At 35.9% G+C, this 26,709-nt stretch overlaps 2 protein-coding genes across 4 annotated transcripts; one reads left to right on the top strand and one right to left on the bottom strand.

The window, feature by feature from the left end:
• Positions 1-4,636: 4,636 nt before the first annotated feature.
• On the top strand, positions 4,637-19,906 carry phaf1 (phagosome assembly factor 1). 2 transcript variants are annotated; one of them, XM_051869743.1, is made up of 16 exons: positions 4,637-5,670; positions 6,960-7,042; positions 7,151-7,234; positions 7,325-7,368; positions 7,523-7,602; positions 7,724-7,818; positions 9,949-10,046; positions 10,294-10,406; positions 11,954-12,087; positions 12,207-12,290; positions 12,703-12,785; positions 12,968-13,011; positions 13,109-13,158; positions 13,297-13,355; positions 14,702-14,774; positions 16,843-19,906. In XM_051869743.1, exons 1-16 carry the CDS (start codon positions 5,607-5,609, stop codon positions 16,930-16,932), a joined length of 1,278 nt encoding a protein of 425 aa, XP_051725703.1. In that variant the 5' UTR covers positions 4,637-5,606; the 3' UTR covers positions 16,933-19,906. The 2 variants fall into 2 exon arrangements, with proteins under 2 accessions (XP_051725703.1, XP_051725704.1); XM_051869744.1 differs by having other exon boundaries at positions 4,638-5,670; positions 9,982-10,046.
• b3gnt9 (UDP-GlcNAc:betaGal beta-1,3-N-acetylglucosaminyltransferase 9) lies at positions 17,261-26,594 on the bottom strand. 2 transcript variants are annotated; one of them, XM_051869741.1, is made up of 3 exons: positions 26,274-26,594; positions 25,036-25,126; positions 17,261-23,661 (listed from the first exon to the last, which is right to left on the bottom strand). In XM_051869741.1, exon 3 carries the CDS (start codon positions 23,560-23,562, stop codon positions 22,213-22,215), a length of 1,350 nt encoding a protein of 449 aa, XP_051725701.1. In that variant the 5' UTR covers positions 23,563-23,661; positions 25,036-25,126; positions 26,274-26,594; the 3' UTR covers positions 17,261-22,212. The 2 variants fall into 2 exon arrangements, with proteins under 2 accessions (XP_051725701.1, XP_051725702.1); XM_051869742.1 differs by having other exon boundaries at positions 17,261-23,658.
• Between the last annotated feature and the right edge of the window lie 115 nt (positions 26,595-26,709).

Below are 26,709 nucleotides of genomic sequence, written 5' to 3'. Positions count from 1 at the left end.
TACAATAAGGTTTTATTTGTAGTTAACATGAACTAACAATGAACATCTACAGCATTTATTAATAAATGTCAATCTCAACATTTACTAATACGTTTTGAAAATCAAACGTTGTATATGTTAACATTAGTTAATGCACTGTGAACTATATGAATATTTCATTAAAAAAGTTTAATAAATGCTGTAAAAAATATATTTATCATTGTTAGTTCATGTTAACTAATGCATTATGTTAGCAAATGAGACCTTATTGTAAAGTGTTACCAAAATAACTTTTTTCTTTGTAACTCAGATTGTGGACACCACAAACGACATTCACACAGGATGTTTATTTTGTTGAATTCTGCATGCGCTATTTGCAATTTTAATTGCAAAACTTTATTTACTATATATGAAATATAGTAAAAGATAAAATATTGTTTTAGTAAAAAGTATAAATTATCTTATAATTTACATAGAACATGTATATTTAAAAGGACAATATCTTATAGAAATTATTAATATTTTTGTAACGAAAAATAAGAAGATTACAGTTTATTTCGATGGTCCATTTTAGATATAACAATTAACTTTGCAACTTTAAGCCAACTACCTCCAGTTAGAGTATTAGTAGACTGTAGTAGTTAGAGTAGGGTTAGGTGTTAAGGTTTGGGTAGAATAAGTTAAAGCTGCTGTCCGTAACTTTTTTTTGGTTAAAAATGATCCAAAATCAATTTTTGAGCAAGTACATAACCGACCAGTGTTCAAAACTATCTCCTTACCTTAGCCCGATTCACAACCGTAGGCTTGTAATAATGTTTTATAATTTGGGTGGTACTGGTGGGTTTTCGCGGGAAATTCGAGCGTGTTGCAGTTTGTCTTTGCGTCATTGCGTCACATCTGTATACATAAAGAACGAGTCCCAGCTACTAGGTTACATCGCGTGTGAGGCGGATCATTTATAGCCTTTTTTATAGCCTTAATTAAACTTATAATTTGGATGGCAGATTGTATGGTATGACAAATTAACATTAGAGATTAGACTGTACAGAAATTGACTTGCAAAGTTACTCATAGTTAGTAGAATGTCTAAAGTGGACCACCGAAATGTAAACAACGAAGTGTAAACAAAAAGAATGGCCTTGGGTAAAAATGCGAATAAAACTAATCATGAATAAAATGGTATTGCTATTCCCTGCAATTTATTTAGATTTTATTTAAAAGTTCTTCTCAGTGCATTGGCGATGTATTTTATCTTTATTATATTATTTTATTATTGTGTATTGTCTGGCTCTGATCATGTTTTGTGTCTTTGAACTTCAAGACATCATTCGGTACACAATAACAAACTAAAAAGATTTTTATGTTCGTTAGGATGTTAGTATTATAATTTAATGACATGAAAATGACATCTTGTAATATCATGACTGATTTTTTTATATGGTTAAATTCTGGCAACCACAGCTGCTAGTGCAAAACCATTTTTATATTATATATTATATTATATAGCTTCTTTATTGTATCACATGAAAATTTCATCAGTTTGCTAACAATAGATAAAAGAGCAGTGATATCCAAAAAAGGAAAACTTGGCTGGACGTTAGGAGAAACTGTATTATTTGTGGATGCACGCATGATGCTTTATATTATGTATTTTCCTGTTTATAGGACCGAGAGGGATTATAACAACTTTACAAGTGCACACAGCTGGCCTGTGATTACATTACGCGTTTGGAGGTTTTTGTGGATAAACTTAAAAGTTTTTCCTGAGTTTGTACTATCCCTCTAAAGATGGTGATTCATAAAGTTTTAGACTAAAAATCCAGACACACCGACAGCACGCCACTCTGATAATAGATTCTTTTGCTTGCTGTATCTAACAGATGTGTTGCCACTTTCTTTGAGCATGTCTAACCTTTCCATATTGTTTTATTGTGCTTTATAACAGAAAAAGCATGGCCTGTTACAGTATATGAATTGCCTTTGTTTTTCATATACTATATCTTGCGTCATTATTAAAACAATTAACATTTTATTCCAGTTCTCTTCATTCAACATGAATTTTTCATCAGCGAATCTGTCTTCTGAACTCAAAACAAGGAGAGAAATGTGGTTTTAGATTGTTTGTATAAGTAGACACAGATTTTTCTGTTATTTTTAACCGTTAGCAACATGTGTTAAAATTCCTTACTCTTTGTTTTATTCATCATGTTCCCATCTGAAGGATAAAAACAAACAAAAACCCCTGTGAAACAGACTGGCAAGGTTTGTTACCAAACACAATAAATAAAATCAGGGCCAACAATGTTTCCACAAACAATGTAATTGGAGTTTTGATCTGGGCTATTGGTGCAGAGAAAGTCAAATTATTCACAGAGCTTTGCAAATCATTCACAGTGTCTCGTTCTGTCTTTTCAATCAATTTATGTCAAATGAATAAATTGCATACTATTCAGAAGAGTTTTCTGAAAATGTATCTTTCATTCTATTTGGACAGTTGTTGTTTACTAGGCATTTTTATCCATAGCTACTTAATTACGGTAAAAGGCCCAATGGGACAATATGGGGTTAAATGGGGTTTGCTTATAGAGACACGAAAGCATGTTACTTATAATAAACAAACAATAGTTTGTTACATTTAGAAACAATCAAAGAACATGCATACACTGTACCATGTGACCAACACAAGGAGGTTCATCTGGCATATATGACAATTTTCATCCAAATATGATTATATTATACATTTTTCAGATCATTGACACAAAATAAGAACTCTTCAGCTTCTGAATGCTGCTGTTATTCTATTTTATTATGCCTTATGAAAATTAACCATGATTTTACTACAAATAAAAAAAACATGGTTAATATAGTTAAACCATGGTAACCACAAATTAACCATGGTTTTGCTATACTAACCATAGTTTATCCAAGGTATTTGTAGTAAAACTGTGGCTATATTATACAAATGGTTATAAATTCACTAAAAACATACTACACATTTACTATAATAAAACCTTGGTTAATTTTTGTAAGGGATAATCTATATTTCATTATTCTATTTGCATGCATATGCCCGACAAATATTTTTGCTCGTTTCTTTTTGTTTATTTTATTACAAGGTTTCATGCAGGACACAAAAGCGTTTTATAAAACTGAACTGAGCAGGCTACTCACAGAAAACACAGACATAGGCCTATGTAAATTCAATGAGAGCAAAATAGTCAGACACCAGGTGAACATATCATTTGAAGATTTTAAGTCATGCTTTTGAGATTAAATTACAAAACACAGACAGTCTGCTTAATCTCAGCATTTACCACACGGTCTCTCTGTGTTACCATCACTTGAAGGCCTACTGTTATGCAAGCACTCGCCAACCATTATAGAGGCCTTCAATAAATGACGCCATCTAGTGGCTGTTTATCAGCGTTCTCAATCTACAGCCAACATATTTGCACCTGCCCATAACACCAACTCCTTATCTTTCTTGGTGATAGACACAGTAGACCTAGGTAATTGTATTTATTTTTTATTAATTAATTTATTTATTTATAGAGAATTGTGGTGGAAAATATGGTCTTTTGTTTACTTCCTGCAGTGTCAGTTAAAGGATTAGTTCACTTTCAAATGAAAATTACCCCAAGCTTTACTCACCCTCAAGCCATCCTATATGACTTTCTTCTTTCTTAAATATTAATAAATATCCTGACGCATTCGAGCTTTATAATGGCAGTGAGCAGGATCAACGAGTATGAGCTGAAGAAAGTGCTTCCATTCACATCCATCCATCATAAACGTACTCCACACGGCTTCAGGGGGTTAATAAAGGCCTTCTGAAGTGAAACGATGCGTTTGTGTAAAAAATCCATATTTAACAAGTTATGAAGTAAAATATCTAGCTTCCGCCAGACCGCCTTCCGTGAAATACTTACGAAGAAAGTGTAAAACTCTCGCAGTTCAAAAAGCTTACGCTGCGTCCTACACCTTCCCTATTCAACTTACGGAAAAAGCTTAACTGACGCGACGCCAGGTCCGTTTTTTTGGTAGTTTGAATACAGAAGCCGGTCTGGCGGAAGCTAGATAGGCCTATTTTACTTCATAACTTGTTAAATATTGATATATTCTTTTACACAAACGGATAGCTTCGCTTCAGAAGGCCTTTATTACCCCCCAGAGCCATGTGGAGTACACGTTTGTGATGTGGATGGAAGCGCTTTCTTCAGCTTCACAGTCGTTGTTTCCCGTTCACTGCCATTATAAAGCTCAGATGCGTCAGGAGGATATGTATTAATATATCTCCAATTGTTCATCAGAAAGAAGAAAGTCATATACACCTAGGATGGCTTGAGGGTGAGTAAAGCTTGGGGTAGTTTTCAGTTTTCAAGTGAACTAATCCTTTGAGCTAAAAAGTAAAGTTTAATAAATACCAGCACTCTTGAAAAGCTGTTGGACTAATCCCATTAAAATAGATATATATATATATGGCTATGCGATAATACAGTAATACAAAGTAATACAACAATTAAAACAGTATACCTCTCATAATTATTTTCTTTTTGGCGTGGTACACAAAATCTGACTAGCGATTCATCAACATAAAATATCAACTGCGCTCATTCTTTGACTTTTATTTTGAAGATTGCCGCCAGGAAGTGCTATCTCGTTCGCATCGGAAGTTGAATTATCAGCTGATCATGGTGTTTTGGATGGAAGTTGCTTTTGGCACGGAGGGGCTCTTTCTTTATCATCTTAAGCAAATCTTAAACGTCAAAGACACCGGAAAATAAAGCTGCATGTAACAGTCCGGAGCCTCCAACAACCGAAACGGCCGAACGCGGAGAAATCCGTGTTATTATGAACAGATGATGGTGATAAGTGGTGATCTGTTTGCTTGCTGTTGAATCATCGGAAAGAAAGAAAACAACGTCAGGCGAGGCTCGTGCGAGTCACTGATAGTCTGATGTGTGCGTCTTGACTCGTATAGAGCGGTTATAAATAGCTCAATGTAACTGTTTGGACACGAAATGTTCTCCGTTTGCTGTAATAAATAGTAGCTTACGTGTTTTATGTGATTCAGGAGTAAGTCAAAGGTCAGCTCAAAGTGTTTTTTTCTTTTCCTTTTTTACAACAGACAGCAGTTTTAAAAATACTTTATTCCCATGTATGTGAGTTATAAGATAATTAACGTCTTGAATTAATTCATGTTTAAAGAAGTTGATAAAACAGCTGCAACCTGTAACCAACTGGTCCTTCCTGACATCAGCTCGCTGTGACTGACATACAGTTTACTTGTCTAATTTATTTAAGCTTTGTCATATTCATCTTTTTATTAGTGTGTTTGTAAGTGTGTACCTGTTACTCTTTTTATAGTGTTATTTATAAGCATGGTGACAGTGGAATGCGTTGATAGCTTGATTGCATCACTTGTGTTTTGACATATCTGACGTCAGGGTGTCGTGTGTCACTCAAACTGTGTTTAAAGTGTGTGGGAGCTATTTTAACATACTACTTCGTAATATTTGGACTTATTTGGTGATTTAACGGTGGATTATTCAAGATTTTTTGAGAGAGAAGATTCAGATCTGGCACAGTCAGAGATCCTTGTTGATATCCCCAATTTCTCCCCGCCAATGCTGGATCTGGAGGTCGTTCCTGAGCGATCTTTGGGAAATGAACAATGGGAATTCGCATTAGGTGAGTGTGGAATAAGTTCAAATTATGAAGTAACCTTTGCATGTTGCACAAAGGTTGAATTCGATGAACAGGATGTTTGCAGATTATAAGCTATTTTATTTGACATTCTAGTCTGTTGCCATCTGGATTTCACAATTGCATTACATGCTTTTTGACACGTTCGCATCTGAGGTTCACTTGACCTAAAATAGGTCTCTGTTACACTGAATTAATTATTTGTCCCTTTAGATTTTTCACTGGGACTGGTACGGGATATTAAAAGAAAACAAGCGTATCCGTCATCAGGAGAGTCGTTTATCGCAAAGCAGAGGACTGCATCTCACTGATTGGATTTATTTTGCGATACTGACATTATCCAACAGAACATTATCCAGTTTATTTCCTTCTACATACCGAATGCATACCAAAAAAATAAATGCATTGTTATTATTATCTATTTTTTTTTTAATTATCTTGTAAATTATGGTCACCATGAAATCAAAATGGACAATTCTTATTATTTTTTATGGATTTGAAGCAAAAAAGTATTTGAAAATCGGACAAAATCGGATTATTTAAATATATATAAACAAAAACCTTTTTCGTTTATTGCAAAATATGTATAAACATTACATATATACATACACACACATACACACATATTTAAGTATTTTGAGAGCTTGTGGAGACCGACTCAATTGATTAATTAAATAAATGTAAACAATAAATACTGTTTTGTGGCTCTTTAATGTGTCGTGACAGATCGCTGTAGCGCTTCAAGCGGCTCGTGAACCGATCATCTATTCCTATAGTTAATTTATAGCATCAAATAAACATGAATGAACATAAAGGAATGTTGTTTCAACAGTGGAAAGACGTCAGTACACCATTTTCAAGTCCACATTAATTTACGAACCCCTTTGACTACTTTGTGGACGAAACGGCGGATTCGGTGTTATGATTGGTTAGATCGCATGTCAATCAAAGTCCGAGTGGGCGGAGCTAACGACTTTATGGTTATAGATACAGTTTTTGGTATGAATGGACCTTTAATCTTCAATTTAAGTCACTTCTTTTGTTTTTTGACCATTTAAAAAACTCAGTGTCACTTGAGCAATAACAATCCAGTATTCCAGAAAGCTGTGTAATAATAAATTATTATAAACAGTGCCAAGTTATTTTTGTGTTTATGCCCTGTAATTATGATATTTTTGCTACAGCAGCTTTTACAGCTGTTGACTCCACTTCTTTTATCGTAATGTGAACTGAAACCTGACAGTCTATTTGTTTGTCTGGATTTTTTTTTCCAGGGATGCCATTGGCCCAGGCCATTTCCATATTACAGAAACACTGCAGAATCATCAAAAATGTCCAGGTGCTCTACAGCGAACAAGTAAGGATGTGCTATTACTATTATTTTCTGTAAATGTCGATGTGCACTAAAGTTAATCATATAGATTTATTTGTATCCTTATCTGACCTCTTTCTCTTCCCCAAACAGATGCCACTCAGCCACGACCTCATTCTCAACTTGACTCAGGATGGAATTAAACTGCTGTTTGACGCCTGCAATCAGAGACTGAAAGTGAGAGACAACATCTGTGTGTGTGTGTGTGTGGTTTATTTCTTACACCCATTACATTACGTTGCAAATATATCTCCATTGTTTTTGCAGGTAATTGAAGTGTATGATTTGAGCAAAGTGAAACTGAAATACTGGTAAGTGATCTTATGTTTTGCCACAACAATTGTGGATTACATTTGTGTTTCACTATTTTTCTAGATGTTGTAGATGCTGACATACTAACATCTACCACTAACCACTATCTCTGCCACAGAAATGTAAAATGACCAATCCCTTTGTTCATTACAGTGGAGTACATTTTAACTCTCAGGCAATAGCACCTACTATTGAGCAGATTGATCAGTCCTTTGGCGCTACTCATCCAGGAGGTGAGATTTATTGTCTGTGTCAGTTATTTGTCCAGACCTCTCGTTGCTGTGTGTGTGTGTGTGTGTGTGTGTGTGTGTGTGTGTGTGTTTTTATTGGGGGATTCGTGTTCTCTCTGTCCAGTCTACAATGCTGCCGAACAGCTCTTCCACCTGAACTTCCGAGGGCTTTCCTTCTCCTTTCAACTGGACTCCTGGAGTGAAGCTCCTAAATATGAGGTGAGACTATGTTCGCTCCCTGTGCTCATGCTCTTATAAAAAAGTACTTTGGTGTTACATTAGATGCATGGTAATACCATGGTTCTGAATGATACCATATTATCATGGTATTTATATGGATCTTCAAATAATACTATGGTATATATCCCAAGAAGAATGATATTGGTATATATCTGTATTTTCCTTTTTTTTTTTTAGTGTTTACTCTCCCTTTTGCATAGTATTTGTTCTGCGCACAGACATTAAGGAAATAGCACACGGCCTTCTGTATTGTTACATGTGATTGCTTTATACTGGTAATAAAAGACATTTAAAGTGAAACATATAGAATGGTTGCAAAAAATAAAACACTACTGTATTACTAACGAAGTAAACTACACATTAATAATAATAATAATAATCAGGAGTCCCGGTGCCAGGATACAGTTTTGTGAGAATCATCCTTTAATCTGGATATAGCAAATGATAACAAAATACACACGCTAAACAAGATAAATGATGTATGCTTAATTTCACGATAAGTATGTGATTTAATAGCACAAAATGGTGTGGTTAATTGCAATAAAAAATTTAAAGGGTTAGTTCACCCAAAAATGAAATTTCTGTTATTAATTACTCACCCTCATGTCATTCCAAACCTGTAAAATCTTCGTTCATCTTCGGAACACAAATTAAGATATTTTTGATGAAATCCAAGGGGTTTTTTTTTATCCCCCATAGAAAGCAACGTAATTACCATCATTCAAGGTCCAGAAAGGTATTAAAGATGTCATTAAAACAGTCAACGTGACTACAGTGGTTTAACCTTAAACTTTATGAAGCGACAAGAATACATTTTGTGCACAAAAACAAGATAAAAATAATGACTTTATTCAACAATTTCTTTTCTACCCTGTCAGACTCGTACACAGTTGATGTAGTGAACGCAGTTCAGCGTTTCCGTGTTTACGTCCGAACGCCGGCTCAGTATTGGCCGGCTCCTGCGTCAGCATTACCCGCATACGTCGTGGTGCTCACGTGAACAGTGTTGGCCAATACTTAGTCGAACCGGGAAGCGCTGCAACGAAAATAACGCAGGAGAATGACAGGATGAATTTGTTGAATAAAGTCATTGTTTTTGTTTTGTTTTTGCGTGGCAAAAGTATTCAAGTCGCTTCATAACATTAAGGTTAAACCACTGTAGTCACGTTGACTATTTTAACAATGTTTTTACTACTTTTCTGGACCTTGAATGTGGTTATTTTGTTGCTTCATATTGAGTATTAAAAACCTCTTGGATTTCATCAAAAATATCTTAATTTGTGTTCCGAAGATGAACGAAGGTCTTACGGGTTTGGAACGACATGAGGGTGAGTAATAAATGACAGGAATTTCATTTTTGGGTGAACTTTTAACTAATAATAATAAATAAGACTATTATTACTTTATTACTTATAAAGTAAAATAATAATAAATTAATGAAATATTACTTTATTATTAATAAAGTACTTTAAGTAAGATAAATACAGTAACACTACTATTGCATGTAATCCAATTATACCAATAATGTCAGTGTTATGTTAGTATTATTTATATACTATTATAGTTTATAATGTATTAATATTTTGAATTAGGTTATTTTATATTTTAATTAGTTCATTTTAGTCATTTTGTTATGTGCTTTTGACATTTTTATTAGTTTTTTATTAGCTTAAAATATTACTATTTAGGTTTAATTGTTTTATTTCTGGTTTAGTTTCAGTTCAGTTATGGTGCTTTTAGTGCTAAGATTCTCACATCATCACAGTAACATAGTTTGGATAAATTCATACATTGGGCCGAGGTTACTTTATCATTAACTTACACTAAAAACTATTAAAACATTTTTGTTAATTGAAATAAAGCCAAAATAAAATATAGATATTACATTAAAAACTTTAATGTAACATTTATATTTCATTTTATGTCGTGTTTATTTCAATGAACAAAACAATGTTTTAATAGTTTTAGTTTCAGTTAATGATCAAATATCCCTGACCCAATGGATGAATTTATCCAAAGTACGTTATTGTGATGATGTGAGCATCTTTTCACCAGAGGAGACACCTGCACAGACACTGCATTCTACTCCTAGCTGTTTTGCCTTGACAGCCTAACTTTGCCCATGGCTTGGCCTCCCTGCAGATTCCCCATGGGGCCACTGTCAAACGGATGTACATTTACTCTGGAAACAACCTTCAAGAAACCAAGTAAGATCTGTGCATTTATTTGGATAATTGAGGCCTTTGTGTGAGGTAAAAATGTTTAAAAACACCACCACTAATGAATGATTATATGCATAAGACTATTGAGCATGGATGTGTTTACTAACAGACTGTAAAGTTCAAAGTCATCGTCTTACTATGTTCATTTATAATTTTGTTGTGACCCAAGGGGAGCATTAATCTGCATTTAGTCTGTAACCTTGGGTGTCTAATTTTTAATATTTCTTCACAGGGCTCCGGTGATGCCTCTGGCCTGTTTCCTTGGTAATGTGTATGCAGAGAGTGTGGAGGTGCTGAGGGATGGGGCGGGACCGACGGGTCTCAAACTTCGCCTCCTCACTGCAGGTATTACAAGCAGCCCAAATTCATTCACTAATGTCAGAAATCATTATGTGATGTTTCTATTAAATATGCACATTACTAAATTCATTGTAAGCCTGTATAGCTTTTAATAAGAGTTTCATATTCGCATGAACTCCCGAAATGCACAGTATACTGATTTTTTTAGATGACTCAAAGGAAACTTTTCATCACCAGCTCTTGTCATCGCCCTCATCCTGTACTTTGTAACCACTACAACCCAAAATATCTTGTAGAATACCATACTTTGATCATTCTTAACTCTGCTCTATATTCTATGTCTTTTACGTAATCATAATATGCCATTAACAACAAATATGTTGCTTTTTTTTTTTTTTCTGCATGTTTCTGTGTTTAAAGGCATGTCATGACATGTTACTTCCAGTATAAGTAATGTGTGCCTGTGAGATAAACATTTGTGCTGATTATTGTTTGATTGTTAGTCATAACCAACATACGTAAACAAACAACATAGGTTTATTTTATCACTATAGCATAAACCACAGAGCTGGAATAATCATAGATGTATTGATCTTAGCAAAGATGTTTATATAGCTTTTATTATCCGTTCTTTGGTAATTTTCCTGGTAATCAGTACTGTGTGACTTTAACTACTATTAATAGTCCAGTGGTTCTCAGCTGATGGGTCGTGACCCAAAACTGCAGGGTTGTGATCTGTCAGACCTGCATTGCAAGTCTGATAAGTCTGAAGGGTCACAGACAGCAGAGAAAAACAATGATAAATGGAGCTCATAATCTGCAACTATGTAATCATGAATTGTAAGGATAGCAAAATATTTAGGCATTTAAAATAGTTTTACTGTTAATAAATAATATTAATATTAAAATTAGTGCAGTATTAAAATTGTTTATCATAACAAGTAAACAAAAGTGTCTTTATTAATATTTATTTTTACACCATTTTTTTTTTTTTTTGCAAAGATGCATTAAATTGATTAAAAGTCACAGTAAAGTTCACAAAGTATCACAGTTTCCACAAAAAATATTAAGCAGCACAACTCTTTTCAACTTTGATGATGATAAATATTTCTTGAGCACCAGATCGTCATATTACAATAATTTCTGAAGGATCATGTGACACTGAAGAATGTAGTTATGGCTGCTGAAAATTCAGATTTGCCATCACAGGAATAAATAATATTTAAAAATTTTAAATTGTAATAATATTTTAAATTACTAGTATTTTTATCTATTTTTAGATAAACTATTTTATCTGTTTTAAGTATTTTTCATCAAATAAATGCATCCTTGGTGAGAGATAGGATTAAAAAATCCTACAGGCCCCAAACATTTGAAATGGCAGTGTATGTTTATTTATGAAATTTTTATCATAACCAAATTTTCTACTGCGTTAGGTCACCGCTTGATGTCCAAAAGTAGAATCTTGGTTCTGTAATCCAGTTTATAAGTGATATCCAGTGATCAAGTGATAATGGAAATTGAATTAGTAAACAATTATGCTGTTTGGTACGCTGCTTTGTCACATTGTATGTGTTATTTTACTTTCTCAGGATGTGGCCCGGGAGTGTTGGCTGATACAAAAGTGCGGGCTGTTGAGAGAAACATCTACTTTGGAGATTCTTGTCAGGATGTTTTGAGTGCTCTTGGCTCCCCACATAAGGTCTTCTACAAGTCAGAGGACAAGGTAATGACCAATCCTATTTATACATAACACAGTACATTCTCAGAAATAAACCAGAACATTCCCTCTTCACATTTACTCTGTGTGTCCTGACAAATCTTTTCCTTTTTTGTATGTCTCAGATGAAGATCCATTCACCCTCTCCTCACAAGCAAGTCCCGTCCAAATGTAATGACTACTTCTTTAATTATTATATTCTGGGAGTGGTGAGTATTGGCTTTAAATTACTCTATTACTTAAATTATTGGTCACAGTTTAGATAAGGTCCAATTCTCACTATTAACTATGACTTTTGACTGAATAAACTCCTAATTACTGCTTATTAATAGTTAGTAAGGTAGATGTTAAGTTTAGGTATTGGGTAGGATTAAGAGATGTAGAATATGTTCATGCAGAATAAGGCATTAATATCTGCTTTATAAGTACTAATAAACAGCCAATATCCTAGTAATATGCATGTTAACAAGCATCTAGTTAATAGTGAGAATTGGACCCTAAACTAAAGTGTTACCAAATTATTTTTAAATGCTCCATAACATGCTGTTAGCGTAGATTTTGTTTGTTCAATTTACATAAAATCATTTAACTTTGAGCATTATTTCTCTGTATATATTTCAGGATATACTGTTTGACTCTTCAACCCACCTGGTCAAAAAATTTGTCCTTCACACCAACTACCCTGGTCATTACAATTTCAACATGTGAGTCTCGCTTCTCTGCTGTATTGCATTAATCACTGCTGTTGGGAAGGTCACTCTGGAGGGTTTGCAGTCTGGACGTATTGATTGAATATTGATTTTCATTTCAGTGTTTAGAAATGTGTGGTTTCAGTATCACATAGCACTTTATTTACACACTTTATTGCCCCTCAATCCCATCTCAGATATCATCGGTGTGATTTCAAGATTCCTCTTATCATTAAAAAAGGTCAGTTTGTATCAGACTCTCTGGACTAGATCATTATTCTCTGTTCTGTCTGTGGGGTCTTTTGTGTTTGTGTCTCATTCTTTAAATTCTGTTTCAGATGGGACAGATGCTCAGAGTGAGGACTGCATTCTGACCACTTACAGCAAAGTGAGTTTATAGACAGTGTGTAGCCTACACTTGCTTTATATAACACATGATATACACATGCATTAGATGTTATGCACTACTGTATGTGATAAATAATTTGATATTTTTAAGTGAGTACTAATTATGTTTTCAACTCAGTGGGATCAGATTCAGGAGCTGCTAGGACACCCCATGGAAAAACCAGTTGTGCTACACAGGTGAGAAACATAGATTTTGGCCAAATAAACATGGAGAGTTAAGGCCTGTTCACAGTAAAAGCAATCTTCACATTTCAAGAACCTGAATCAGTGTTATTTCTTTATTTGTTTATTAATTATTACTCAGAGTGAGTAAACTATACTGTAAACTATACTGGGGAACCCTTTCATTTGGTACATTACTATAAAATTAGAGGTTAAAATTAATGAAAGAGCCCAATCTATTATATTCAACTGCAATTTATTTTCAGATATAATAATTACACTCAAATAAAAACTGTATATAACTCAGTTGCACATAAGGTAGTTTTCATTAACACTTGTCTTCATGACATTTATTCAAACATACATATATAATTAACAGTAAATAAGCTCCTCTCTAGAGGTTTTTTTATAGCTAACTAACAACATGTAAACATTGTAACTTTCCTGAGGTAAATGCAGCGTGAAGTGACATTGTTCACAAGCTGTTTTATTGACATCTTTCCATGAGATTACATGAGACATGATACAATTCAGTAAGTTGTACTGTATTTTTTAACATACTTTTTGATGTTTATGCATGTTTTTTCATGCTGTAACTTGTATTAAAGTGGAAGAAAGTGCTGCTTGAACCAAGGCACTTCCGTGATCTGTCATGTCACATTTAAGAATGTCAAAACACCATTTATAGTTTGAATTTCATGATAAAATGGACAGAATTTGAAAGCTGAGACTTTGCGATTACTGGATGCGAGGCGTGCCACAAATAATGTTTGGTGTAGGGAAAATTCATGGACCTGGCAACCCTGGCTTGATTCATAGGGTCAAATAGAACATTAACATCGCTATTTAAATGCGTTATTGCCCTAAATTAAACACAAGAGACATTTTCTTCACACACAGTATGAGTTGCAGTCTGACATGTTTTTCTGCCCCCTTTTGACTGACAGGATATAATCGTCCCTGATCATCGGCTGTTTTTAAACAATCAGCTGATGGTGAAAATAATAGCTTTTATCGGCCGATACCGATACATGAGTGCATCCATACTACTAACCTTATGTAACTTGGCAACTACATGTCAACCTATTCTACTAACGTTAGTTGATATGTAGCTGCAAAGTTACTTATAATTAGTAGAATGTCTAAAGTGGACTAAAGAAATAAAATGTAACCTTTTTTTTTTTCTTTTTTTTTCAGCTTTATTTCAATTGCCAAAAATATTTTGATAGTTTTATTTAAAAATAGCAACACCGCCTGAATGAAAACACATGCTTAAATTCACATGCACATAGCCACCCCTGCATATGAAAACCTGTTTATAATGCTGATTAATCATTGATTAATTGTGCACTGCTCTGCAGGTCATCTTCTGCAAACAACACCAACCCTTTTGGTTCCACATTTTGTTTTGGGCTGCAGAGAATGATATTTGAGGTATGTGACTGGGCCATCTGTGTGTGCTGTTTGTTTTACTTAGATTGTATAAAAGTTTCTTTTAAAAATACAAATAAATAAAGATATTAATTTTAAAAATAAATATCTACAAAAGGCAGATTTGGTATTCATGTTTACAGTCCAATGAAAGTATCATTTTGCTCATATTAAGGGGCTGTTTACACAACACAGTTTTCAACTAAAAACGGAAAACTTTTTTATGCGTTTTGGCCATTCATTTACACGACAACGATGTTTTGGTGGCCTGAAAATGCAAACTTTTGAAAACGGGTTTCAAAGTGCAAGTTTTTGAAAATGATACTGTTGTCATCTCCATGTAAACTGCAAAAACGCGAATTTGTGAAACGGTGACGGCATGCACATACGTATTACATGTTTAGTCTATCCACCTTATTTTTCAACGCGAAGGTAAGGTGTTTTCTGTGAATGTGTGAGACCTCCGATTTATTAGCCGCTATATGGAAATAATGAGGAGAATATCATAGTGCAGTAAACTGTAAAAATAAGGTGGATAGGCATGCGCGTTTGGCACGAGTGCTCTGTAAAAGAATCCGTATGCGCAGGCACATAGTGTTTCTTTAAAAAGTGACATCGCCAACTACTTGTCTGGCCTGCATAATGCTGCATAGTGTTTTTAGTCATTTTCGTGGATCCATGTGAACGGGGATAGTTTTGATAACGTTGTCATCTGTACAAAGAAAACTCTTTTCCGTTTTTAGTACATCATTATCATCGTTGTTGTAAACGTACCCTAAGGATGTACTGATATTCAAATTTTGGATGATGCAGTTAAAGAGATAGTTCACCCAAAAATGAATATTCTGTCATCATTTACTCACCTTCAAGTTGTTCCAAACATGAATGAATTTCTTTCTTCTGCTGAACACAAAATATGATATTTTGGTTGGTTGATGGCTCCCATTGACTTCCATAGTATTTTTGTTTTCCATACTATGAAAGTCAATATGGCCCATCAACTTTTTGGTTACTGTTGGCCATATTCTTCAAAATATCTTCTGTGTTCAGCAGAAGAAAGAAATTCATACAGGTTTGGAACGACTTGAGGGTAAGTAAATGATGACAGAATTGTCATTTTGGGTGAACTATCCCTTTAAGCTGATAATTATTTTCATGTTATGGCCAGTAACCAATAAAAAGTCACTATTAAAAATATTTTGCCAAAAAAAAAAAAAAAATCAGTCGTGTGAATTTAGGCATCACACAAGTGAATTTAGGCATCACAACTTTATAATGTAAATAATGAAAAATATGGATATTCATTTAGAGATTTACTAAAGATTGCATTTAACAGTGTTATTAAATTATTAGTGTTATTAAAGATTAACTTTAAGTGATCAATAGATGACAGCAAAGGTATTTTAAATGTAAAAAAATGAGGGAATTGAGCATGCACTATTTAAAGCTGCAGTCTGTAAGTTTTGCCTTTTTGTCGCCATCTCTGTTTGAAACCTGCAATTGCAGTTATTTGCGGAATTATCATCATTACGTGGGTTGTGTATCGGCACGGCTCCTCAGCGCAGATGAATCTAATGTTTGCTGTCAGTCACCACGTCGGTGTGGATACTGTACTTCGGAATCACAGATTGTAGTCTTGGAAATATGACCAAAATAAGAATTTTCACCAGAAAATGTCATCTGAACAAGTAAGTAGGACTCCTTCTTTATGTAAACAGAGGTAACGTAATGATGCAAAGACGAACGGCTGCATGTTCAAATTTCCCGTCAAAACCCACCAGTACCGCTCTTTTTAGAAAACATTATTACAAGCTTACTGTTGTGAATCGGCTACTAAGGAGATAGTTTTGAACACTAGCTAGTTATGTACTTGCTCATAAATTGATTTTGGAAAATTTTTAACCAAAAAAAGTTACAGACTGCAGCTTTAATGTATCTAAAATTGTCTAACAGTTTTTTTTTATTTTTTAAATATTGGCACATTACTGGCAGATAACATCCCTAGCTCATACACAACTAAGCACTTAATTAACTACTGAATCTCATCTCCATGCTGTTGCTGTGGTTACAGGTCATGCAGAATAACCACATAGCTTCTGTGACTCTCTACGGAGCACCTCGTCCAAGTAGCCTGGCCCGTGCCGAGCCAAGTGCCCACTGAGGAAGCCGCCATGCCCACGGTGCCCGTCCAGCCCTGCAGAGCCTCTGAACTGACCAGTAGAGTGTGCCTTCACTCACTGCTGCCATCACACAAGCTAAAGCAAGACATGCTGGGAGTTTCTCTGGAGTTGAACTCATCCCCCCATTCACATCATAATAGAGGCCTCAATTCGGTCTCCTCAGTAATAGCATGGAGGCTGCCCTCAGCCTGCTAATTATCCCAGATAACCATGCAAACCTGGCTCTGCCCCCAAAGCTTTAACTCAGACATGCATCAACGTCAGTATCATTATAGTACTTGTGGATGCACAGTGATTCATTTTCACATATTTGTGTATTCTTTTTTTTTTTTTTTTTTGCCCAACCTTCTAAATTTCCATACCAGACGCACCAAAGGGCAAACATTGAACCGATTTCTCCCCTGCACGCTAAACACTTTAACAAAAACGCACATGCATTCGACTTCATTTGCTTTCCGATGCGCAGAGGATGAGAACAAAGTCAAAAGAGGACAAACTTTTGCCGCGTAAATTCAATGATGAGTGTGTTTTGTATGCATTTACGTAAGGTTACAAGCACAAGCTAGCACAGTGTGGATCCAGTGCTGTGAAAATGTTCTTGTGGCACATGAGCAGGCTCACATGCACAACATATTGATTCATAAACCCATTTCATACCAAGTCAACAGCACAGATTACCTCCCATTTCAATGCCGTACACCCGCTTACATTGATTCCGTTATTGTTTTGTTGTTCATGAGCGCATTAGTTTTGAACATTTGCACTAAAATACACCTAATTTACTTGATAATTGTCTCCTGTCCACTGAGGAACGTTTTAATTGCGAGTCTCAGAGAGAAAGGACGGCGGGGGAGGGAACGACGACGTGCAATCTGGATTTCAAAGCGAGTTGCAACCCAGACTGGAGAGAAAAGCCATCCACCCATCGCTGTTTCTTTTTCCCACTGGATGTCATGCCGTCAGTTCTGTTTGCGTCCTTTTATTTTGTGCAAAGTAGAAAGATGTGACGTTCTTTTACCTTGTTCAGTATCTTAAAGTCTTAACTGCAGAATTGTTTTGTCGCCTGATTGCCAAATCATTAGCCAAAGAAGAAACAACAGTTAGATCTCTGTCACTTTTAATATCCACAGTGTAAGAACATTCCCTTTTTGATTTGATCTATTAAGTCCCTGAATTGTTTTTAGCATAGCAACTCGATCAATTTTTAATTGCTTTTTGATTTGAAGCTTTCTCTATTGCTTTCTACTCTACAGATTTGTTGCCGTTGTTTCCATAGCAAGTAGATGTGATGTTTTCTCAAGCACGGTGTGTCCATGTCTGTACAGATCTGTAAATAGCGTGCAGAATTTTCATTGTTTTGTTGCCCTAACGGTACCATATCAGATCAGCTGATGTTTTGAACTCCCCTAGACTGCTAACACACTGAGAGTTTCTGGTTTTCTTTGCCAGGGACACTATAGCAGCTTCCCTCGATTGTTGTCCTGGATGGAGTAGCCACTGTCGGAGCTGACTAGAGCATTTTAACTTCAGTAGATGGTTTGTTCACCTCAAACTACTGTTCATTGCTTTGCTGCCTGGCAGCGTAACCACCCATGACTGTCATGCCCACCTCCCTTCAGGCTTCTGCAGTGTGTGGTTCAGGCTAATTCGGGCATTTTTTTAGCTTTCTGTTACATTAACTTCTCATTAACTGCGCTGGAAGACCGTCAGTGGTGTTTTTAATATATTTTACCCTTAGCTTTTGGTCTTTTACAAGAAAGATGCTATTAACATTGTGCCTCATCTCCCACCGAGTCTGTCTTGACTTTTTCTCTGTAAATGAAATAGTTTGAACTGCTTTGTGTATGTCTGAGCATGTAAAGCTAAATTGATAGTCATAGTCTTTTTGTTTTCCGAAAACGTACCTGAATATTAGAGGAAGAGAAAAAAAAAAACAACTTGTTGGGTATTGAACTCTTTTCATGAAGGGCTAGTTTACTGTGTTCAATGTATTTAAATTGAAACTGTAGATGACCCTTCGTGATTTTGAAGTTCGCAAAGTGGTTGTGGTGTTTCTGTCGTAATACAATTTGTACTTTTTGAAACTGGTGTGGAGTTCCACTTTAAATATGGTTAGATCTTAAAGCAAACTGATTAGATGCACAATTGGAATCTCCGTTGTCAAGAAGGAATAACACAACCGCTTTTTAGTGTCATTTAGGGAGTGTAACTGAGGGGGGAGTGTGGTCTGATGGGCTGATTGCCTGCCCAATCTCAGGTGGATGATTTTTTTTTAATGCCAGGAGCAAGTGAATGCTTTCTTTTCATCAAATGGGTTTTGGCTGTATTGTTTCTTCTTCAGACTTTATCCTATTTTTGCATCGGAATGAATGAATGAATGATCATCCTGAGGATTGTAATTAGAAATGGACAACCTCCATACAGTGTAATGCGCATATTAATGCTATGTATTGTATCCCTCTCTATATTGTATGTTCTTCCCCATCCTCCAAAAAGTGATTATTTTTTGTGGATTCAGTACATTTAACCCATTTCTGGAAGTGGGACTTATCCTCGATTAAAAAAAAGTGTGTGTCTAAATCTAAATTGATTGCAATGTGGTGTTTTGTATCTCAGATATTTTTACTTCTGTAGATTTAAGGAACATGTACACGAAGATCAATATTATCAGGCATCTTTTTGTTGTTGTTTGTTTCTTTTTGTTATGTTTTTAAAGCAATAATCTTTGCGTTGATGGAGTATAAATCGGAATGGTCTGGTATATGTTTGTCAAAAGCTCCGAATGGTGCAACAATGCTGTGACCATTGGATTTTAGTTTCCTTGTTGAATCTACTGAAAGCATTATCAATTTTTTTTTTTTTAACTGCTAATTTTGCATTTTGTTCATTAAAACTGTTACAGTGTGTTCAACAAAATATTTAAAGAATGGATGTAATAAATATGGGGGGAAAGAATGGAGGCATCTTTTGTCTTTTGTTAAAAAACATTTTTTATTCACTTAATTTTCATGTTTACAGCAGGCTACTTTCAGAATTCAGTCGTTCAATTCAGTTTAATCTAAATCCAAAAGACAGCAGGTCATCCAAAACAATGCAGCACACTAATCAATCAAAGAAAAGAAGTGGTGCCAGTTGTCTAATAAAGGATATATATACAGTGATAGTCTGTTCTATATTATAACATAATTCAGTACATTTCAATGCATAACATTAGTGTCCAGTTTGTGCATACAAAATGTGTCCGATTACTTTGCGATTCCTGTACAGCATAATCTTCAGCATTTAGACAAAGTCTACAGTAATTTCCAAAAAGAAAAAAAGATATAATGTTGGATATAAGAACCATCTACAGAAGCTTTTGTTTCTTAGATTTTATATTTGAGCAATTTTTAAACAGTCCAAAATGACAATTTTGAAAATTTACTCATTGTCATGTTGTTCCAAGCCTGAAATGTTCAGATACATTCAGATATTATGTGTGTCAATGCAGATCACAGAGATTTTCAGTGAATAATGACTTAATTGTCTCACACAAAGCTATCATATGGCTTCAGAACATTTGGAGGACAGTTGATGTTTATTAGATGTTTTCTTTTTGTAGAAAAGAGCATTCCAGCATGTTCAAAAAAAAAAAAAAAAAAAAAATCATGAAAGGAAGTCATATAAACGGAGCCCCCATATGATGTGGGGAAAAACAAGATATCATGGCCACGAATTAAAAATTCATTCCCACAACTTTCCTTCCCAAATGAAAATTCTGTCATTAATTACTCACCCTCGTGCCGTTCCACACCCGTAAGACCTTTGTTGATCTTCGGAACACAAATTAAGATATTTTTGTTTAAATCCGATGGCTCCGTGAGGCCTACATACTTAGGGAGCAATGACATTTCCTCTCTCAAGATCCATAAAGGTACTAAAAACATATTTAAATCAGTTCATGTGAGTACAGTGGTTCAATATTAATATTATAAAGCGACGAGAATATTTTTGGTGCGCCAAAAAAAACAAAATAACGACTTATTTAGTGATGGCCGATTTCAAAACACTGCTTCGTGTTTGTTGATTCATTATGCTCTGAAGCTTCCTGAAGCAGTGTGGATCTTGAGAGAGGAAATGTCATTGCTCCCTATGTAGGCCTCACGGAGCCATCGGATTTAAACAAAAGTATCTCAATTTGCGTTCTGAAGATTAACGAAGGTCTTACGGGTGTGGAACGGCATGAGCGTGAGTAATAAATGACAGAATTTTTATTTTTTGGTGAACTAACCCTTTAATTAATTGTTTCCCTCATTTTAGGTAAATCGTGGCTACATTGTAGTAATTAGTTCCCTCATGTTAATTTAGGTAAATCGTGGCCATGCTGTACTGATTCAGTACTGATATTGTCAAATCACATCCATTATTTAACTAAACGAACAAATTAGTATAACGTGGCCATGATTTAACTAAAACATGGGAGCAAATTAATAAAACATGGTTATTAACAATAAAGTTGTGGAAACGAATTCTTAAAGAGTTAGTTCACCCAAAAATGAAATTTCTGTCATTAATTACTCAACCTCATGTCGTTCCATACCTGTAAGACTTACCTTCATCTTCGTAACACAAATGAAAGTCTTTTTGATGAAATCTGACATCATTCTGTCCTTCCATTGACAGCTATGCAACTGACACTTTGATGCTTCAAAAAGTTCATAAAGAGATCATAAAACAAATCCATATGAATTGAGTGGTTTAGTCCAAATTTTCTGAAGAGAGGTTTGATCTTCCGCGTCATTCAGGTTCGGTTGAGCTTCTGTGTATATTCGCTGATCAATGTTTATATGCGAGTAAAAGCCCAAATTAAATCTCTTCTAAAGTCTCTTTAGAAAATTTGGACTAACCCGTTCAATTCATATGGATCAGTTTTACGATCTCTTTATGAACTTTTTGAAGTGTCAAAGTTTCTGTTGTGAAGGCTGTGTATGGAGGGACAGAAAGCTCTCAGATTTCATAAAAAAGATCTTAATTTGTGTTCCGAAGATGAACGAAGGTCTTACGGGTTTGGAATGGACATGAGGGTGAGTAATTAATGACAGAATTTTCATTTGGGTGAACTAACCCTTTAATTTAACATATCTATTTTTTCTTCCGCATGTCATGTGGGGGTCTCCATACATATGGGTTTGACTGACATGCCGGTGAATTATCGCTTTAGTTTGTCCTCGTGTTCACTTTCTCTTTTGATTTATTTTCACAGTACAGTCATTTTCTAGGAGTTAATGCTCCACAAACACTTTTATTCCATAGTCGTTGTTCCTAAGCTTCTCCTTTGCCTTGTTCTTAGCCGCCATCTTGTCTCTCCATTGAAAGGGAAAGACCGTGGGATCCTGACTGCTATGACACTGAAGGTTAGGGTCATGCAGAAGGTTCCACATGAGCCAGATCTGTGGGACTGTCAAGCTGTGCACCACCATCAGCTCTCTGTAGAAGCAGGGGTCGAAGACCTGGAGGTGAGGTGCAGCGGATGGTCTCACAATTCCAAAGGTGCGGAAGCCTTCGTGGCGAGTCGGCTGAAGGTTGATCCTCAGCAGACACATGCCCAGAAAGACATCATCAATGGGGAAGAGTTCCACCTCTTTGCAGGCGAGGTGGAGCTTCAATGCGGTATGTCCCGACATGACAAAGCCGCCTCCACCCGCATAGGATGGGTAGATCCCCTGTCCGTAAATAAACTCGGGGATGAAGTACTTACTGTTGCGTCGGCGAATTGGTTTCGCGTGGACAATGATGTCGCCGACAAAAAGATCCTTATCGATCTTTTGACCCTCAAGCATCTCCAGGATATTGTCAATGTTCACGTATACATCTGCGTCACCCTTAAAAATAAACTTTACTTTGGGACAGCTCACATTGATCCACTGTAGAAAGTGGATTTCTTTTAGTGTCAAGTTGAAGAATGTGTCTTCAAAGTCCCACAGGAGGATGTCGCGAAAAGCGTGGCTCTCATATCCCAAAAGTTTGTCCCATAATGGAAGCGCTGATTGATTTTGGGGTACACCGAGAAGAAAAACTCTCCTGACGTTCACGTCTTTCTGGAACACACCTTCTCGTCCCCATGTACGTCGAACGACTTGACGCTTGTCAAAGTCCGTTGCTACTGATTTTATGGCGATCAGCATGTAGGGGGCTCCTTCTGGTCCAGAACACTTTGTAGGCTGATCGATTAGCAGCTTGAAGTCCCGTAGGTCTTTTTTTCGAAGGTAATCGTAAAAGTCAAAGGAGGCCTGTGTTGGTAGCAGACTTGCTGTCGTTGAGGGCTGGTGAAATTTAGACTTTGCTTTGCTGCGTCCTTTCTGAGATTTGACCTTTGATGGTCCTTTTGCTTTAGGCTTGATCTGAACCTCAGGCTTGCAAGGAGGTATGTCTGGAGATTTTGAAGGGAATAACTTTGTCTCCAGTCCCTTTGATGCTCCACTGAGGAGGGTTCTTGAGCTGGTGGACCCATGTTCAATGTGCAATGTCCCCCATACGGGTGTCATTCTTTGATGGGCATATAACAGCAGAAAGAGCAGCACCAGCAGAATCAGGGAGCAAAGTACATCTCCCTTTATATAGACCCTTCTCATGGTGTGACTGATTTCACTGTTATCTTCCCATGAAATTCGGTAGAAGTCTCATATTCTTCCTAAAGTGTTTGGATTTTCTCACAGCCATAGCAGGTTCTGCTAGGTAAAGAGTACAAAATAAATTAAATTAGCAGTTCTAGTTAAAATATATGCACAATACCTGCTTGAAAATCATTATTTTGGTTGTATTTTTCCTCCTAAAAAAATTCATGCTACATTTAACTTCTTTTTTTTAAAAACATAACTAAATTTGCAGTTATACTTGAAATCATGTCCTTAAAGGGGGGGTATCACACAGTTTCTGCCAATCTCATGTTAATCTCGAGTACCTATAGAGTAGTAGTGCATCCTTCATATCTCCGAAAAGTCTTTAGTTTTATCATATTTATACAAGATACATACGCTGTACCGAGTCTTTCCGAAAACAGCCGAGCTCCTGGAGGCGTGCCGTGTGAGCGGAGCTAAAGAGTCACGAGCACGCGCAGCTTTTGCTTAGCGATCATATGAACGCTATCAATGGTCAGCTAAACAAATGTATTTAAACACACACAATACACCATCGCATTATCCCTGGATAACTTTTGAATCACTATAATGAATATAGCGTAAAGTGAATAATGAATTTATGAATTCACTACATTCGTGTTTACATTATATGCACTTAGGCACCTATTGCCAACAAAACAGACACACAAGGTTTACTCACCACCTGCGGTTTCGACTCATGACCGGGATCATTACCACTGTGACCGCTCCATCTTTCAGTTTCAAACAATCTGTAAATCCAGCGTAGAACTGGGCCTTGTTTATGAAACCATAAGCGCCGATCCTGAGGGCTCGAGCAGCCACGGAAAACACATGATATTCTCCATTCATTTTAACCAATAAAAAAGCGATTGCAACTATCAGTTTCTATGGTTATTTTAATAACAAATATCGAGAGCGCATCAATATAATGCGTGAGCACAAAACTCTCAGCTCCACTTAACAGTGGGTTCTTTGGGAAGCAAGGTTATCTTTCTTTCACAACCAAAAACACACTTCTTTGGTGACATTGCTGATTTCGTGAAGTTCTGTGACCTGTGCAGCACTGCCGACGACTTCCGTAAAGCCAAACGCACGTTGATGGGCGTGCTCTTGCTCTCTCGCTCTGGTCGACGTGTGCGCGCGCGCCCTTCCGGGAGAAGTGCCCGTACAAGGAATTTCGACCCTGTTGACGTCACACAGGCACATACTCGAAAAAAAGACCGCGAAGTTTATGAGAATTTGGAAGAGTATTTTTTGCACAGAAATACTCCATCATACGTCCAACTCGTGTTTTGAAACTTTGGCCATGTTTAGCATGAGAATCCAACTCTTTAACATTGTAAATATGTCAGAATACATGAAATAGCATTATACGCCCCCTTTAAAATCAATTTCCTATTGTGTAAGATATGTCTGTATTTAAGAGGCATCACACATACTTCTTACCATAGGAATCCTGGATGTCATCAAACAACAGGAGACACAGGATATTACTTGACCAAAGTTATGCTCCATATACAGCCAGGACGGCATACTTCTATGAAACAGGATATACAAACAATTTATAACAGGATCCACATCTGACAAATTTAGGAACTTAATCTTTTCTGGCACTTCAAAGTAAAAAAAAAAAAAAAAAAAGATAATAATACAAAAATGCTGATACTGTTGAAAGAGCTGAAACCAGTGTCTCTTTCATGTGTTATTCACAGAAATATACCTTAAATACAGTTGCTTTTCAAAGTCATCAGTCAGATTTCAAAAAAGTGAAAAAAAGTTTCAACACCATTATTTTAAGAGATGTAAATACTTCTACATTTCTCAAATCTGTTCACTAAAATTAGTTAAATGGTCCATTATGTAAACTACATTGTTAACAAATAGGTAAGTATGTCTTTTTGTGCTATGAGTGAGTCATTGAATCATTCAGTCAATTGATTCGTTAAAAATCCAAGCCGAGTTGCCTCTCTCGAACGAAAATGTGTTAAAGGGATAGTTCACCCAAAAACGAAAATTCTGACATCAGTCATCATTTACTCACCCTCAAGTTTAAATTGGGGCCCGTCAACATTTTGGTTACCGACATTCTTCAAAATATCTTCTTTTGTGTTCAGCAGAAGAAAGAAACTCATACAGGTTTGGAAAAACTTGGGTGTGAGTAAATGATGACATAATTTTAATTTTTGAGTGAACTATCCCTTTAAGCATAATTTTTCACACAAATGACAGCCATTTACTGTGTTTGGTCTACAACTGTCTTTATTATACTTTGTAGGAACAAGATTTGGTTCAATTCGTTAACGAAAGAGCTTATTCATTTCTAAACTGAGCCTCAAAAACCCAAAACAGCGACTCGTATGTATGAATCTGTATACGCGAACAATTCGTTCAAAAACAAACGTGTCACCACATGCATATATTTAATAAGCCTAAGTCAAACTTGTGTCATTTAAACATTTGAAATTTAGAAATGATACTCCAAACAAATACAATTAAAAGTAAATTTGGTTAAAATTTACTAAACACTATCTCATGCGATGAATAATTATTATTACCCCTTAGGCATACAAGTTATTATAGTGCGTATTAGTTTTCTTTTTAAGTTGCTTTTTTTAAAATTACATTTTCGCGTTCAGCCTTCTTTATAACTGCATTTCATCGTTTCAAACATTTACAAAACTTACCCAGATGAAGGCGTACCAGGAGAGCAATGACAAGACAGCACTGCAACCAGATACAAACATCTGCTTCCACTATTGAAGCTGCTGCACACCACTGTTGCGTGTGCATGTTTCAGAAAAAAACTTTTCCAACTCGCTGCTACGTTATTAAAGACATACACTCTGTTCACATCAGCTATGCTCGTAAGAATGTACATTAGTTACAAGCGCAAGACTTCTTACACATTTTCAAAGTCCTTTCCTTGATCACGTGACAGCTCGAAGCTTGTTGGATACATCGCGCGCCAGATGCCAGCGCAGCAACTGGAGCCTCCTGAAAGCTGGGAGCGAGGACAGGAAAGCGAGAACGCGCAAGATGATTATGAATTCAGGAGATGTGTCCCCCTTTCTCTCTTTCATAATGGAAAATAAACTAGCTGCAACGGTTTACTTTTCAACA

The sequence above is a fragment of the Ctenopharyngodon idella genome, chromosome 18 (assembly GCF_019924925.1).
Source record: "Ctenopharyngodon idella isolate HZGC_01 chromosome 18, HZGC01, whole genome shotgun sequence".
NCBI classification, from domain to species: Eukaryota; Metazoa; Chordata; class Actinopteri; order Cypriniformes; family Xenocyprididae; genus Ctenopharyngodon; species Ctenopharyngodon idella.
This window is presented reverse-complemented; position numbering and strand designations above follow the sequence as displayed.